The sequence below is a fragment of the Vipera ursinii genome (assembly GCF_947247035.1).
Source record: "Vipera ursinii genome assembly, chromosome: 3".
NCBI lineage: Eukaryota > Metazoa > Chordata > Lepidosauria > Squamata > Viperidae > Vipera > Vipera ursinii.
Window position 1 is genome coordinate 12,474,078 of NC_139516.1, and position 16,892 is coordinate 12,490,969.

General features: G+C 40.1%; 2 protein-coding genes across 2 annotated transcripts in view; both read right to left on the reverse strand.

Annotated features, from left to right (window-relative positions):
• Positions 1–16,544, reverse strand: part of LOC310637618 (cadherin-like protein 26) — a gene marked incomplete at both ends in the record, with an annotated part of 29,434 nt that extends 12,890 nt beyond the window's left edge. The window contains 3 exons of the mRNA XM_083358121.1: positions 182–262; positions 12,890–12,970; positions 16,488–16,544. Of these exons, the coding sequence (XP_083214247.1) occupies positions 182–262; positions 12,890–12,970; positions 16,488–16,544 (219 nt within the window). The remainder of the gene's footprint in view (positions 1–181; positions 263–12,889; positions 12,971–16,487) is intronic.
• Positions 1–16,892, reverse strand: part of TUBB1 (tubulin beta 1 class VI) — a 917,325-nt gene that overhangs the window by 148,046 nt on the left and 752,387 nt on the right. The window lies entirely within an intron of this gene.

Here is a 16,892-nt window from a genome sequence, read left to right on the forward strand (position 1 = left end):
GAACTAACATAGCATTTTAGCAAAGTTGTGGATTAACATTAGATACTAGATTAAAAGACAAAATCAACAATCAAATTTTATTGGATAGCTTTATTAGAGGGTATGGATGCCAGGACACAGAACTCATGCAACTCATTGGAGCTTTGTTTCTAAGGACAAATTTTGTTTCTAAGGACAGTACCTCATAATCCAAACATTGTGTAATGCTCATGGAGCCACTAAAGGAATCAATAACGAAGAGCGGCGACATTAGTTGAGGTGTCTGCGAAATCAGAGAATATACCACTTCAGAATTTGCAGTGCCTTTTTGATCTTGGTCAAATGCTGTGATTGTGTAAAATTGTTGATCTAAGATAGAAGAATTGAAGCACATTAGAGTAATATCACAAATTTCATTGGAGTCTATGGAGAGAAAATGTTTTCATAAGTGTCCATTGCAGTGGTATTACCTATACCAAGGGTTTAGACCACCATATGAATTTTGCTTCCTAAAGAAAAAGCTAGTCTTAGATTTTGAGTTCATATAGACCAGTGATGGCGAATCTTTTAGAGACCGAGTGCCCAAACTGCAACCCAAAACTCACTTATGTATCGTCGGGTGCCGGGTGGGCATGGCCCATTGGGTGGGTGTGGCCAATTGGGTGGGCATGGCTACGGTGGTAACGGCAGACTGGGTGGGTCTAAAAAGTTCAATCAATCAATTCCAACTTTGCGAGATTTTTTTTTCCCCACGAGAAATTGAAATTGATTGATTGAACCTTTTTTTTCACATGGCGGCAAAGGCTTATAAAACCCAGCTGAAGGCCTAGGACTGGGGTGATGGCACACATGCCCACAGAGAGGGTTCTGCGTGCCACCTGTGGCACGCTTGCCATAAGTTCACCACCACGGATATAGACTGTAAAATAACTTGTTTGGTATAGTGGTGAAGGCATCAGGATAGAAACTGGGAGACCCTGAGTTCAAGTTCTACCTTAGGCACAAAACCAGCTGGGTGGTCTTGGGTCGGTTCACCTCCCTCATCCTGGGAAGCAGACAATGGCAAACCACTTCCTTAAAACCTAGCCAAGGAAACTGCAGGGACTAATCCAGTCAGCCACCAGGAGTAAAGACTGATTTGAAGGCATGCAAATAAATAGGGTTTACTACATCCAAATGCCAACATTTAACATAGACAGATAAAGTATGAAGTAATAAAGTCTAAAATAAAAACACTCTTCAGTATGTAAAAAGAGGGGGTGAAAATTAAATACAATAACAGAAGATGATAAAGTACAATCCTTGCAATATCGTTAGTTGTTCTTTTAGAAACATCACTATATTGAACATTCAGTAATGCGTTGTTGTTTGTTGGTGGCAACTCAGATATTTTGCTATCAGAGGGGTTTATTCTGTAATGCAGGGATGACAAGCCAGGAGTATATTGGTAACTATTTCAGTTGCAGTACAAAACAGATATATAGTTGATTGTGGAAAGGAACTTGGTTATGTTCCCTTGTTAAATCAGGAAGGAAATTAGATGCACCTTGAAGTGTGCATCCAAATACTGCATTCAATGGACATTTCCTGTATGGCTTACAGTACTTATCATACATTATTGTGTCATTTGTAGCTGGAAAAGTGTAGGGAGAAATACAGATTTCAACCAAAGGGACTTTAAATTTACTTTGACAATTAAAAAAAAATCTCAGAAAAAAATGATTGAAAACCTCTGCAAAAACCCCTATAAAAAGCCCCCTATAAAAATGCATACAATGTTATTAGAAGGCAAATATTTCTTTAATGTCTATGTAGGAGTGGATCTCTTTTTCTACTTACTTGGCAAGAAAAAGAAAAAGAAAAGGACAGAAATGTACCAGATGCAGTTCTATTTGATATTGCCCAGATTTTAAAAGCTACTCACTTTTGTGGTGATTTCCTTTGATGATGATATTGAATTCCCCTTGGGAAAACAGAGGTGCATTGTCATTTATATCCAGAATTGGAATGATGACATTCAAGGGCTTTGCTAGTCTTTTATTGGCCTTTCTGTCACGAACCTCAAAATAGACCTGAACAATAGATAACCAATGAGGAAATCAGGTTCAATTAGAACATAAAGCAGAATGACATTAGGCAAGGTTTTGATCAATGGAAATCCTTGCAGATAGGGGAGTCATTTATATACATGGTGATGACCAGGATCTGTCAAGTGGGGCTGAGTTCTGTTGTGAAAGAGAGTTTCTGGGTTTTTAAAAACTGTGCTAGGCCTCCAGTTTAATTTGTATTAAACTACAAATATTTGTAAAAGAAAGAAAGAAAGAAAGAAAGAAAGAAAGAAAGAAAGAAAGAAAGAAAGAAAGAAAGAAAGAAAGAAAGAAAGGAAGGAAGGAAGGAAGGAAGGAAGGAAGGAAGGAAGGAAGGAAGGAAGGAAGAAAGAAAGAAAGAAAGAAAGAAAGAAAGAAAGAAAGAAAGAAAGAAAGAGTGCAGAGAAGAGCAACAAGGGTGAATAGGAGCTGGTGACTAAAATTTATGAAGAATGTTTGCAGAAATTGGGTATGTTTAATCTAGTGAAATGAAGAACTAGGGGTGACATGATAGCAATGTTCTAATATTCGAAGGGCTGCCACAGGTCTTTTTTTTTTTTTATTGAAAAGTTTTACAATACAATTTTCCATTAAAAACCCCCATCCCCCCCGACCCTCCCCTCCCCAGCTCCCCCCTCCCTCTTCCCTCCCTTGCCTCCCCCCTTCCCCCCTCCCTCTTCCCTCCCCGTACCTCCCCCCCACCCTCCTCCCCCCCCCGGACTTCCCAGAGCTAAATACAAGGTATATATATATAAAAACAATCATAAGCAACCATATACTAACAACCATAAATTCTAAAATCCATCACCCTCTAACTTGTATAAGAACAAACAAAACTTAACATTATTAAATATATATAAAAAAGAAAATTGGAAAAGAAAAGAAAAAACACGAAAGAAGACTTATTCAAATGCTAGATAAAACTTCTTAACCCTATACTTATTCTGGATAAACTCAATCCACTTTCTCCATTCCATAATATAACGTTCTTGCGAGTGATCTTTCAAATAAGCCGATATCTTCGCCATCTCTGCCAGGTCGGAAACCTTTAAAGTCCATTCTTCTATGGTCGGCAGCTCCTCTTTCTTCCAATATTGTCCTATCAAAAGTCTTGCTGCCGTAATTAAATTCAGCATCAACTTAGAGTCCACCACTGTAGCATCAACAATTATTCCCAACAAAAAAAATTGCGGACAAAACTTTATCCTCCTTTTAAAAATCTTCTGTATATTCCACCAGATTTTAATCCAAAAGGCCTTAACCTTTTTACATGTCCACCATATGTGAAAATATGTTGCATCTTCAGCCCCGCACCTCCAACACTTAGGCTGATAATTCGGGTACATACTTGCAAGTTTTTTAGGATCTAAATGCCATCTATAAAACATCTTATAAAAATTCTCTCTTAAATTTTGAGCTTGAGTAAATTTCACATTCCTCACCCAAATCTTCTCCCACATGTCCATAGTAATAACTTCCTGGATATTTTGGGCCCATTTTATCATACAGTCCTTAACAAGCTCTGTTTCTGAATCAATCTCAATCAATGCAAGATATATCCGTTTAATGTGCGCAGGTCCCTGATTTCTAATTTGCTTTATCAAATTTTCATCAATCGTTGCAAATCCAATTTTCTGGTCTTCTTTCCACCTGGCCCGTAGCTGAGTATATTGAAACCATGTTTGTACAACCTTCTCTTCTCGCAAGAAGCTATATGATTTCAAACACCAAACATTCCTTTCTAAACTTAAAATTTCCTTGTAGGTAGTCTCATCGTGTTTGAAACCAGCATGCATATTTTCTATTGCGTGTTTTGGAATTGCCCACAATGGTATCTTACAACTTAGCTTATGTCTATACTTCTTCCAAACTCTCAGCAATGCCTGTCTTAGAATATGCGTCCTAAACACGGTACCTACCTTCTTATCATACAACAAATATGCATGCCAGCCAAACAACAAATCATGGCCCTCAAGATTTAATAACCTCGATTGCGTCAAATTAATCCAATCACTTATTCCTACTAATGCAGCAGCTTCATAATATAATTTAAAATTAGGCAATTTAAGGCCACCTCTCTCACGAATATCCTGCATAATCTTAAGTTTAACTCGTGGCTTTTTCCCTGCCCACACAAATTTATTGATACCACGCTGCCATTCCTCCAAGTTAGAATCTTTCTTAAGAATCGGTATCATTTGAAATAAAAATAAAAATTTGGGCAGGACATTCATTTTCACTGCTGCAATCCGTCCCAACAAAGTCAATTGCAATTTTTGCCAACTCTCCAATTCTTTTTGAATTTTCCCCCACAATTTTTCGTAATTATTTTTATATAGCTTTGTATTCGAGGGCGACAAAATTACCCCCAAATATTTAACCCTTTTAACAATCTCAAATCCAGTTAATCCTTCCAAGAAGGCCTTCTGTGAAACTGTCATGTTTCTAGCCAAAATTTTAGTTTTCTGTATATTTACTTTAAATCCAGAAACCTTCCCATATTGTGTTATTATCTCTATCAGGTCCACAACAGAATTCTCTGGCTGGGTCACTGTAACAACCAGATCATCTGCAAATGCTCTCAATCTATAGTCTTGATCTCCAACTTGTATCCCCTTAATTTTTTCCGAATTCCGAATCTTGTTCAATAATATCTCTAAAGTTAATACAAATAGCAAGGGCGATAACGGACATCCTTGCCTTGTACCCTTCTCAATATTACATACTGCCGTCAAGCTATTGTTAACTATGATTCGGGCAGTTTGCTTTTGATATAATGCCCTAATCGGCTGCAAGAAATTTTCCCCAAAATCCATTTTATCTAACATTCTCAACAGAAATTGCCAATTCAATTGATCAAAAGCCTTTTCAGCATCTAAAAAGATTAGCGCTGCAGAGATCTGGTTGTGTCTTTCCAAAAACTCTAACACATCAACTATATGTCTAACATTATTTTTCATTTGCCTACCACTAATAAACCCCGTTTGATCCCCATGAATCACCTGTTGCAGAACCCTCATCAGTCTATTAGCCAAAACCTTAGCAAATATCTTATAATCTGTATTTAAAAGCGAAATCGGTCTGTAATTTTTAACTTGAGTAGCATCCTGATCTTCCTTCGGAATCAATGAGATAAAAGCTGTTCTCCAAGACGGTGGCACCTTTCCCCCCCTCTGGATTGTCTGGAACAGTTCCTTTAACGGTTTTATCATCTCAAATTGTAAATTTTTATAAAAGGCCGCAGACAAGCCATCCGTACCGGGCGCCTTATCAACCTTCAAATCCTTAATTGCTGTAAGGATTTCTTCTTCTGTGATCAGTTGGTTAATCCCCTCTCTTTGTGCTTGCGTAAGGACCGGAATATTAGCATTCTCCAAATATTTATCAATGTCTTTTACCTCAATTTCCTCTTTGGTATATAATTTCGAATAAAAATCCACAAAAGCATCCTTAATTAGATTCTGTTGAAACACAACCCTTCCTTTATATTCAATCTTGTCTATGTTAGAGGCCCTTTGTTTCTTCCTCAGTCTATAGGCTAACCATCTGCCTGGTTTATTAGCGTTGCAAAAAGTATTATGCCTAGCAAACCGCAGATTGGTTGCCACTTGGTCTGCCATTAATTTATCAAATTGTCCTCTTAACAGCCTAATAGCCTCTTTAATCTTCACGTCCCCTGGATTCAAAATCAAAACCCTTTCTTTTTCCTTTATTTCATTCTCCAGTTCTTTCCTTCTAGTTTCCATTACACGTCTACGTCTATTATTCATATATATCAACACCCCTCTCATATAGGCCTTACTAGCATCCCAAACCATATCCATCGAGGTACCCTTATTCATATTAATCTCGAAAAAATCCTTCATCCGCTGTTTACATTCTTCCACATTTCTCTGATCTCTAAACAAGTTCTCATTTAGGCGCCACGAGCGCCTATCTCTTTTCTCCTTATCAATCTCCAACCAAACTGGACTGTGGTCTGAAATAGTTCTTGCACATATCTTCACTTTTTTAGTTCTCAAAAAGAAGTCATTAGTCAACAAAATAAAATCAATCCTTGAGAAAGATTGGTGTCTGTCAGAGTAAAAAGTATAATCCTTCTCCTGCAGGTGCCTCTCACGCCAGATATCTCGCAATTCCAAATCATCCTTCAATTCAAAAAAAGTTTTAGGCAATCTGGCGTGGCTTGGAACACGCTTAAAAGCTCCAGCTTTATCCAAGTGTACATCCAGAACACCATTCCAATCTCCCATAAAAATAAAAGATTTATAATCCAACTGGGTAAGCTTTGTATGAAGTAAGCTAAAAAAATCAGCTTGTTGTTGGTTAGGTGCATATAGTCCAACTAGAAGCATCTTTTTACCTTCTAACAGCAGCTCAATCATAACATATCTTCCATGCTTATCTGCTTCTATTAAATCTGCTGTTAGAGCACTTTTAACATAAACAACTACTCCATTTTTCTTATTCTCTGCAGAGGCAACAAAATGCGTACCCAGTCTCGCGTTCAATAAATACTTTTGATCCAAAACTCTAATATGCGTTTCTTGCAAACATATAACGTCTATCTTAAATTGCTTTAAATATTGAAAAACTTTCTTCCTCTTCTGCGGTGAATTCAGTCCATTAACATTCCAAGTTAAAAATTTAGTTGCCATGAATATTCTCCAGAAGCCCATGGACCACAGCCTTGATAGGACTAACTTCTTTAGGCCGTGCTCCTCCCACAGCTTGACTGTATGTACGTTGCGAAGAAACTGAAGACTTTTGTTGATCTTGTTCTATTATTTTCTTTGCTCGTTTTAAAGCAGCACGCGTCACTCTTTGCTCTCTAGGATCATCCAAAGAAGTTGTAACTTGATCTCCTCCCGCTCCACTTTCCTCCGTTTCCTCCTCTTGTTGTTCTTCTTCTCCAGATCCTTTCCCAGCTTCCAGGAGCGTTAATGGAGTTGCTTTTAAGACATTGTTGTAAAAATCACGCGCTTGCTTCACAGTAATCAACCGGTACCTTTTACCTTCATGCATCACCATCAACCCCTGAGGAATCTCCCATCTGAACCTTATATCTCTTTGCTTGAGCTCATGCACGAGGAATGTATAATCCTTCCTTCCCCTTAAAATCCTTGGAGGAATTTCTTTTAAAACCAAAACTTCTTGTTCAGCAATCACCACTTTAACATCATAGGCAGCTTGTATAATTTGATCTCTGATCTCTCTTTTTGCAAAATAAACCACCACATCTCTAGGCAACTTCCTCTGTCTGGCAATCCATGAATTCACCCGAAACACTTTATCCATAGCTGCTCTTATTTCAGATGCTGGCAGGTTTAATACTTCTTCAAAAGCCTCAGAGATCAGCTGCTTCAAGTCTTCTTTAGTATCCTCTTTTAAACCTCCGATTCTGACAGCAAACTGCATCTGGTAAAATTGGGCTAAACTTAAGTCCTTCTCCAGTTTATCTCTTACATTTTCATTCTCTCTTACTTTGACTTCTAATATAGCATTCCTTTGATCCAAATCATCCATCTTTTCATCTAATTCTTCCACACATTCCGCCACTTTATGCACTGAAGACAAAATGTCTACCTTCATCACGCTGAGCTTCTGTTCCATCCTCTCTTCCATTCTCTCCTCCAGTTTCTCCAATTTCTCCTCCATCTGCGCAAATTTATCAGCCATTGATTGATTAATTGAGTCCAAAAGTTTATCCACAGCATCTCGAAACTCCTTCGCTGTCAGCGCTTCAGAAGGGTGCAACGCCTGTAAAGATGATTGTTGCACTGGCGAGGATCCACCACTCCGAAGAGTTTTAGGGGGAGGTTTCGCCGCCATCTTTTAATCCTCAAATATGACGCACTTTCACTTAGAGTTTAAAAAGTTCAAGTAGTTAGAGAGTATATTAAAATAAGCCTCTTCACCTTTATCTCTTGTACCGCTCTGCCTGCTCCTTTAAATCATAGTCCTTTCTTCAGGCAGGGATGGTTCGCAGACGCCTGGCTCTGCTCCAGAAAGTTCAGAGCAGACACGCCGGCCAGCTGGGAGCAACCCAGGCTACGGGGGAGTTCAATCCTTCAGCCGCCCAAGCTCCAAGCTCAGGTGGCCTCGGAGAGCTCTACCCCTACCTGGGGCCTCACCCCCTCCTCTTCTCCCGAGGAGGGGGCTTCAATTTCTCCCGAACAGCTGTTCGGCGCTGTTACGGGCGAAAAAACAAACAGCTGAGCCGCGGGCAGCCCGGGAAGGCTGTCTTCGGCGCCGCGACGCCACCGGAAGCCGGGCTGCCACAGGTCTTAAAGTTGAAGTGCACAGGTCACAAAGTTGCGAAGGTTAGATGCCCCTGCTTTAAAATTTTACATAGACCAATGCCAGTTTATATCAGGCTATACACTGAAGAGAAATGAATCTGCTTTCTTGTCTATCCTGTTTCAATTACTGTGAGAAGGTCTTGGGAGGCTGCTTCTCAGGTATATGGACAAGATGTGGCAAGCTAGCAGAGCTTCTCAATAATAGCCTCCACTTTATGGACCAACCCTTCACTCAGAGGTATCTATGACTACTCCCTCCTTGCTTTTCAGAAGCAGGCCATCATGCCTCTGGCCCAACTTGATGAGGATGTTGTGATAGGTTCAAAAGAAAGTTGCATTCATTGGGATTTGTTTCACTGGGACTGTTTCTCTGTTTACTGAAGGTACAAAATAAGTAAATATATACTGAAAAAGAAGAAGTCTTCTCTCGATCGATGGGATGATGCACATATACATGTCCACAGGTCTCTATGACAGAAAACACTGTCACATCTGGATTTTTATCCACACGAATTAAATAAGTGACGGGTACCTTCTGGGCTACATCGTTGAAAACCTAGGAAAAAAAACAGATTACAATATCTGAGTAAGTTTCCCAATTATTTTTAAAACTACGTGACATTTTAGATAGATAGATAGATAGATAGATAGATAGATAGATAGATAGATAGATAGATAGATAGATAGATATGATAGCTGGATAGATAGCTGGATAACTATATTAGATAGCTAGATAGCTATATGGGACAGCTGGATAGATAGGATAGGATAGGATAGGATAGGATAGGATAGGATAGGATAGGATAGGATAGGATAGGATAGGATAGGATAGGATAGCTAGATTAGATAGATGGATGGATGGATGGATGGATGGATGGATGGATAGATAGATAGATAGATAGATAGATAGATAGATAGATAGATAGGTAGATAGGTAGGTAGGTAGGTAGGCAGGTAGGTAGGTAGAGTAGAGTAGATAGAGGGGGGTGTGTGTGTATATAATATAATCTTATATAATCTTATATAATAAATAATCCAAACTACTATATTCATGGAAATAATCCAAATATTTATGAATGGAAATGAGTTCTTTCTTCCTCTCCTCTCCCAGGCAGTCTCCTGTGCTTCCTTGGAGGCCTTCTCAGTTGACATGTTAATAGAGCTAATGAGGAATTTCATGCCTTTTTCATTAGCAAAAATATACCATTATATTCCAACTGTGGCTGAGGTAGGAATGATTCTTCCATTTTATGTCAACATAACAGCTGCTTCCATTATGTGGTAAGTGTGCCAGGAAATACAAGTTTTGACCAATACAGTAATTTACCATATCTTTGCCTTTGAGTCAAAGTTGACTCCTGGCAAGTGGATGGAGAACTCCAAGCCATTTCCTGGCAACATATTTTGTTTGACTTTATCTTCTTCCTAAAGGGGAAAGAGAGTGACTGGCCCAAAGTCACCCCAAACTAGCTGCATAATTATGTCTAGATTAGAATCCATAGAAACTCTTGGTTTTTAACCCCAGTGTCTTAACTATTGCACCAACTGGCTGCTCACTAAGAAGAGATCTGCTGGGTCAGGTCGAGGCCCATCTAGTTCCACTCAGGAGTCTGAGGGGCCAATGGGATGCTAAGCAGCTGCTCACAAGCAGGAGACAGAAATCCACTTTGTCTTACTGTCATTGATTTTCAACTTGTATTTAGGGCTTTCCGTGAATCTGGAAGATTAATACTCCTTGGCAGACCTGTCCTCCCTGCAATTATTAAATCCTCTTATATTTTATACCATACAAGTTACTGGCCATCATCATTACCAGGTTTTACAGGAATAAATTCCCTCTAACCTGATTATGGATTACTGTACTTCAACTCTTTTCACTGATTTTCAGCAATGTCTTTATCGTCTACAAAGTTTCTTTTTAAAAAATCCTCAAATTAAGCAAGCACACGGATTCAGCAAAAGAGGGTGGGATTGGGGAACCATGGAACTATCCATCTTCTCAGCAGTAGTGTGAAGTAACAAAAGATGATGATGATGATGATGATATAATGAAGCAACTTAGTATAAATTGTAAGCTACCCAGAGTCACACTGTTTGAGTTCAGTGCTCGTATAAATCCATTGAATGAATCAATCAATCAATAAATCAAAACAAGTAAATAAGTAAGCAAGCAAGCCATAAATAATAAATAAATAAATGTCAACATTTTTGTTGTTACCCATCCAATCAGTTCTGAGGAAGCATTTTTTTCTTCTTTAATTTCAAAGAAATTTTTGTACCATTTCTTCGTGGGCAAAGAACGACGACTGTTGAATGGCTGCTGTGAATGAAAGGATTCAATTATTATGACATGTTTTTCTGCCATCCAAATTACTGAGCAGGAGATCTTTAGAGCGTGCTCTGAAGCGTGCTGAAAGCCATTCGGGATCAGCAGTTGATGACAAGCAACTACAACTCTTAGACAGAAGGTCCGCAGGTCATGTAGAACAGTTTCAGAAGAGTCCTCAGCATCTCTAGGTTAAAATGGAGAGGATTCTGCCTGCAATGCTGCAGAGATCCTACCAGTCAGTGTCCATAGTACTGAATTAGACAGAACAACTAAGATTCATTTCTACAGCAATATGCAATAACCTTTTCAGCATGGGCTCTAAATCAATGTTCTCCAACCTTTCTAGTTTTGCTGACCGGTGAGGGATGGTTCCAGATGACCGGCGAGCAAGCTGCTCATACAAATGGAGCTGGATACACACTTGCCCCCCATTTTTGCGCACAAATGGAGCCTGGTTCTAAACGGGCTGCACCCCAGTAGTGGCCTGTGGCCTGGGGGTTTATTTATTTATTTTTATTTTTATTCCCTTTATATCCCGCCCTTCTCCGAAGACTCAGGGCGGCTTACAAGCTTAGCAGTAGCCTTCATTCTATGTATATGCCTGCTTATTAGGGCTTTCACACACACACCCCAAGCGGCATTATTACAAAGTCAGCTTAATTGCCCCCAATAATCTGGGTCCTCATTTTACCTACCTGGGAAGGATGGAAGGCTGAGTCAACCTTGAGCCTGGTGGGATGCGAACCTGCACTAATTGCAGGCAGCTGGTGTTACTTAAGGAGGCATTAGCCCACTGCTCCACCAAGGCTCTGTGGACCCCTTCTGTGTATACATGATATACACATGTACGAATGGAGACCTCAAACAAAGGCAGATATAGAGAGCCTCCTTCAAGTTGAATGTGACTCATTGGACACATAATCCATGCAGTTTTCTGGGCAACAGTGCAGAACCTTTTTAGGATAGGTTTTGATTCCCCTGCTTAGTCTAGCCATGGGATCTCTTAGCGACCTATAGTTCCAAATACTAAGTCCTTCACACATTGAAGCCTTAAAAAGACCAGCCAGGTACAACCACCTCCTAGGGGAGGGACACAAATATGGCTTCCAATGGGGAAAAAACATTTAAAAAGTATTTCCAAGGACAGTGGGAAAGTATGACCAATGGCATCCCTCAGTATAGATGAGGGATGTTATTGCAAATGTTCTGCCCATTTAAAAAAATATATAATGTTGTACAATAGAGGTGTGAGGTGAGTTAAGCCTGCTATTGGGACTTTGAGGGGACTGAAAGCAGTCTGTCACCCTGTCACCCTGGGCCTGTCACCCTGTCAGCCAGATGTTCAGACTGGATTTGGCATTTTTATCCACCTATCCAGACCTTCGCAAGGACCACGGATAGGCAGAGGCTGTTGTTTGATGGTGTTAAAGCTATCTTTGTTGTGTGTAAGTTGTTACGAGTTAAAGCTGCCTTTTGCAATTGACTGATAGTGAATTGATCAATGCTGACGGTATTCAAGTGGTGCTCCATATGTTTTGGGATTCCACCCAAGGCACTATGGTACTGCCTCTGCTTTCTTTTGCCACAGTCATTTTATTTCTATTTGCAAGTCTTGGTATTTTGTTATCTTTCTCAGTTCTTTCTCTTCAATTCTGCTGTCTAGAGGTATTGGAGCAGAATTTGGAAAGTTGTGTGCAAATCACAGACTTAAAATTTGCTCGCATTTATCAACATAGAGCAGGAGTGACAAACTGCCGGCCTGCAGGCCAGATGTGTCATGCCGAAACCACACCCACCCCATTGCCAGCAATGGAAAAAAAGTCGCAATATGTTGCGAGTTGTCACGTGACGCTGCGAGTTTAACACCCCTGACATACAGCTACAGATTCACCGCTGTGGTCACTCAGCATGCTAACACAGGTGATTCAGAATGTCATGGGATACCAGCCCTGATTTTGTCCTAATATATCTACTTGTTTGAGAAAATTGCACTTCATTGACCCAACTTCATGACTCAACTCATTGCACTTCATGACTCAACTCATCCTTGTGTGAATCTAAACCATATTTCACTTCAGACAACACTGAGTATTCCAGTTCAAAGAAACAATAATAAAACATAATTTTACTATGAATTTCATTTTACCTTTTAAATGAATCTGCTTCACTGAAGGATTTGATGGTGTACCCACCTCATTATATCCCTTGAAAGAGTCCTGATTTACATTGGAAACCATGCCCAGGGTATAATGGAAGTTATGGATGACAAGAACCTTAATGGACAGGAAAAAGAAGTAAAGTAAGAATGCTACTGTAGCAAAGATGGGTCTAACATCAAGACTTACTATGAGACAATAAACAGCCCAGTCCATACAAGTCACTATGACACAAAGTGTACAATTTATTTATCTCTTCAACTGAATCTCCTTATTGAACCTAATTCAGAAAATTGTAGCTTTGTTGAAAAAAGCCATAATCTCCTCATTGCCATATAACCATAGTAGAACTCACACTAATAGTAAAACATGTTATCATTTAGCACCATGATGTTTAAATAATGGTTAAAATCTTAACTAAATGTTTCATGAGAATGCAGACATAACCTATAGCCCACAGTTGCCTAGTGTTCGATTGTATTACCTTGTCAGTTGTTACATTATATTCCTGTGATGTTTATTAAATACTCCTTTTTTATTTGTATCCCACTTTTATTTTTATAAATAACTCAGGGTGGTGAACATATATCCAACATGCTTACCTCTTTCTATTTTCCCCACAATAACAACTCTGTGAGGTGAGTTGGGCTGAGAGAGACTGATTGGCCCAAGGTGACCCAGTTGGCCTTCATGGCTAAGTTGGGACTAGAATTCACAGCCTCCTGATTGGCCCAAAGTCACCCAACTTTCATGATTAAAGTGAGATTAGATCTCACAATCTCCTAACATGGTGCCTTAACCACTAGTCCAAACTGACTCTCTTATTCATAATCTCTATTTATTCATATTCTCTAGTCATAAGTGAAGCCTACAATCCTTAAACCAAGAACCCAGTTTGATATATGACAGGACCAAGAAGTCAGGAACCAGGATAGAGTTCAAAAGTACTACAGGTTTATCTCATAATAGTTAGACACAAGAATCTGACCTACTAACAGACCAGGTGAATTGGCACCAGATAAGAGTCAATGGACTTTCAAAGGGGACTGAACTTAAGTCTCTTATGGGGACAGACAGGCACAAAACTGATGGTGCATTTGACCCCATTCTCGACCTCAGCTTGGTCATCTCCTACAGCAGTGGTAGGCAACCTTGGCTCTTTTATGACTCATGGACTTCAACTCCCAGAAATCTAGGAAGAAAACAAAAAGACTTTGAACTCCTTCCTTCCAGCAGCCAACACTCAGATAAGCATGGATCAATACCAGACAAACAAGTAGATAACCCTAATTTTTTTTTAAAATTCCATTTATATCCCGCCCTTCTCCGAAGACTCAGGGCAGCTTACAAGCTTAGCAGTAGCCTTCATTCTATGTATATGCCTGCTTATTAGGGCTTTCACACACACACCAAGCGGCATTATTACAAAGTCAGCTTAATTGCCCCCAACAATCTGGGTCCTCATTTTACCTACCTCGGAAGGATGGAAGGCTGAGTCAACCTTGAGCCTGGTGGGATGCGAACCTGCACTAATTGCAGGCAGCTGGTGTTACTTAAGGAGGCATTAGCCCACTGCTCCACCAAGGCTCTTATTAATTGAAGAACTACCAGGGAGAAGACCAAACCCACACTAACACTCTCACACAAGCTATCTTATATAAACAAGGAGAAATCCCATATTAATACTGAAAACATTAATTAGTCAGGTAATAAAATATCTGCAAGCAAACAAACAACCTCACAGAGAACCAAGGAGTCCACAGCTAAAGGCTGCCATACATTTATTCTCTTCTTTTGTTGTACTTTACTTTCTTATTAATATAAGCCACATGTCTGCTACTGAGCAGCATCTGAACACCTATACAAATAAAGACTTTGAAATACTCTGCACAAGTTTCCCTTGCTAGAGATAGGCACAAAAATGCCCTATTGAGCCACTGGACAGTGTCCTTTTTCAGTTGCCTTTAGAGACTTGTGGAAAGCTGCTCCTTTCAGAGATCTGGAGAAAATTTATCATGGAGGGTGCAACTTTTGAAAAGTTGCTACTCTAACTGAGATGAGACAAAAAAAACTCTGAAATAACTTCATGGGGCCATGGAGGCATCACTAAGTGCAGAGAATGTGTGAAGTGATCTGTCAGGTGGCCATAACTGAATATATCTTAAATCATTTATAGCAGGCTTTGAGTTTTGCCAAAAGCATGGACTTTCTCCAAAGAAGACCCACTACTGGTATGAACTGGGGTCAATATTCATGAACTCAGACATCGTAATAACTCAGTTGTTATTATCCATTTTCCAGTTACCAGCTTACAATTGTTAGCCTGGCTGATCTTGCAGGACTGACCACCATGAAATGCCTTAATCCCAAAGGTGCTTTTTCACAAGGCAACTGGACTTCCTTGTTTTTCTTTGACAGCTTTCGCTTCTCATCCAAGAAGAAGCTTTTTCAGCTCTACCCTACAGCTTAGAGAGTAAGATGGGTAGCATATACATTTAATAAATAATAATGCTCATAGGTCCTTCCTAAAGGATGCAAATGACCAGCTGTCTGCAAGGAATACAGTATAAATCCTTGCATTCCCCACCAACCAGCCAGAGATGAAGAAGTCTTGGATGAGAAGAGAAATCTTCACAGAAAAGCAAGGAAGTCCAGTTGCCTCCTGAAAAAGCACCTTCGAGATAACTATGACCTGGATGATTGAGAATCTCCATAGTCGAATTGCCTTAATATTTCAACAAGATTTTGCTGCATCAAGAAGTCCACGAATCCCCGCAACAGAGATATATTGTGGAGTGGAGAAGATGGATTGATTATATTCAGAATAAATATGGGACTAAAAAGTTTCACTTAGCATTTGAATAAGTATTGATGTGATATATAAATTACTTGTAGTTATTTTAATAAGAGTTAAAGTGCGATAGAACTTAATATTTTATTGTTGTTTGCATATGGTAGACTATGATTGTTTGTATTTTTATACCCTGTGTTTAGCTCTGGGAAGTCGGGGAGGGGGGAGGGGGAGGGGAGGGAAGAGTTGGGGAGGTTTGGGGAGAGGGTTGGGAGGGGTTTTGTCTTTTAAAAAATGTATTGTAAAACTTTTCAATAAAAAAAAGAAGTCCACGAATCCTATTTCGATCATTATCATCACAGCATCCAAATTTGCCAGCTTTGTCCTCCATGAAACTAAGGACAAACTAAGTTCGATATATCTGCCCTGTTCACCACCCTGAGTCCTTCGGGAGAAGGGCGGTATATAAATAAAATTATTATTATTATTATTATTATTATTATTATTATTATTATTATTATTATTATTATTATTATTATTATTATTATTATTATTATTATGGTGGGGGGCAGAATGGATAGAAACAGCAACCGGTCAAGAACAGCGTCAAAAACCTCTCACCCCAGGTTGCCAAGGTCAAAAGCGCACAATGCGAAAGAGGTGAAGCCACCTGCAGCTACCTGCGGCTTTGCTTGGAAAAGGTGGTTAGGGACGAAGTCTCCGTGCTGCTGCTGCTGCCCGTAACACAACCGGTGGGCAAGCCGTGGATCAAAGGGGGTCCAGCTGCAGGACCAGCTCTCCGGTTCCCCCCCCCCTGCCTCCCCATCCTTCTCCCTTCCATACCGCCAGGAGGAAACGCGCGGCAATAGAGCCCCACTTGCGCCGGGGCAAAGCCGGCATCGTGGTTCCCGCTCGGCTTTGGCTGGCTGCCTGAGGCTCCCGCCGGTCTGTTTACGGAGCCTGAGCGGACGATCCCGCCGCCTTCTCCCCGAGAGAGGCTGGCGGATACTCCGGGGCAGCGGGCTCGACTGGAGTCGCCGAAGGTGGGCTGAGATTAAAAAAAATAAATAAAGTACAGAAGAGAAAATAACTGCTTCCAGGGATGGAGGATTGTACGTGGCCCCACCCCGCCCTCTCACCTGATTTTTTTTATTTATTTTATTTTAATTCCATTTATATCCCGCCCTTCTCCGAAGACTCAGGGCGGCTTACAAGCTTAGCAGTAGCCTTCATTCTATGTATATGCCT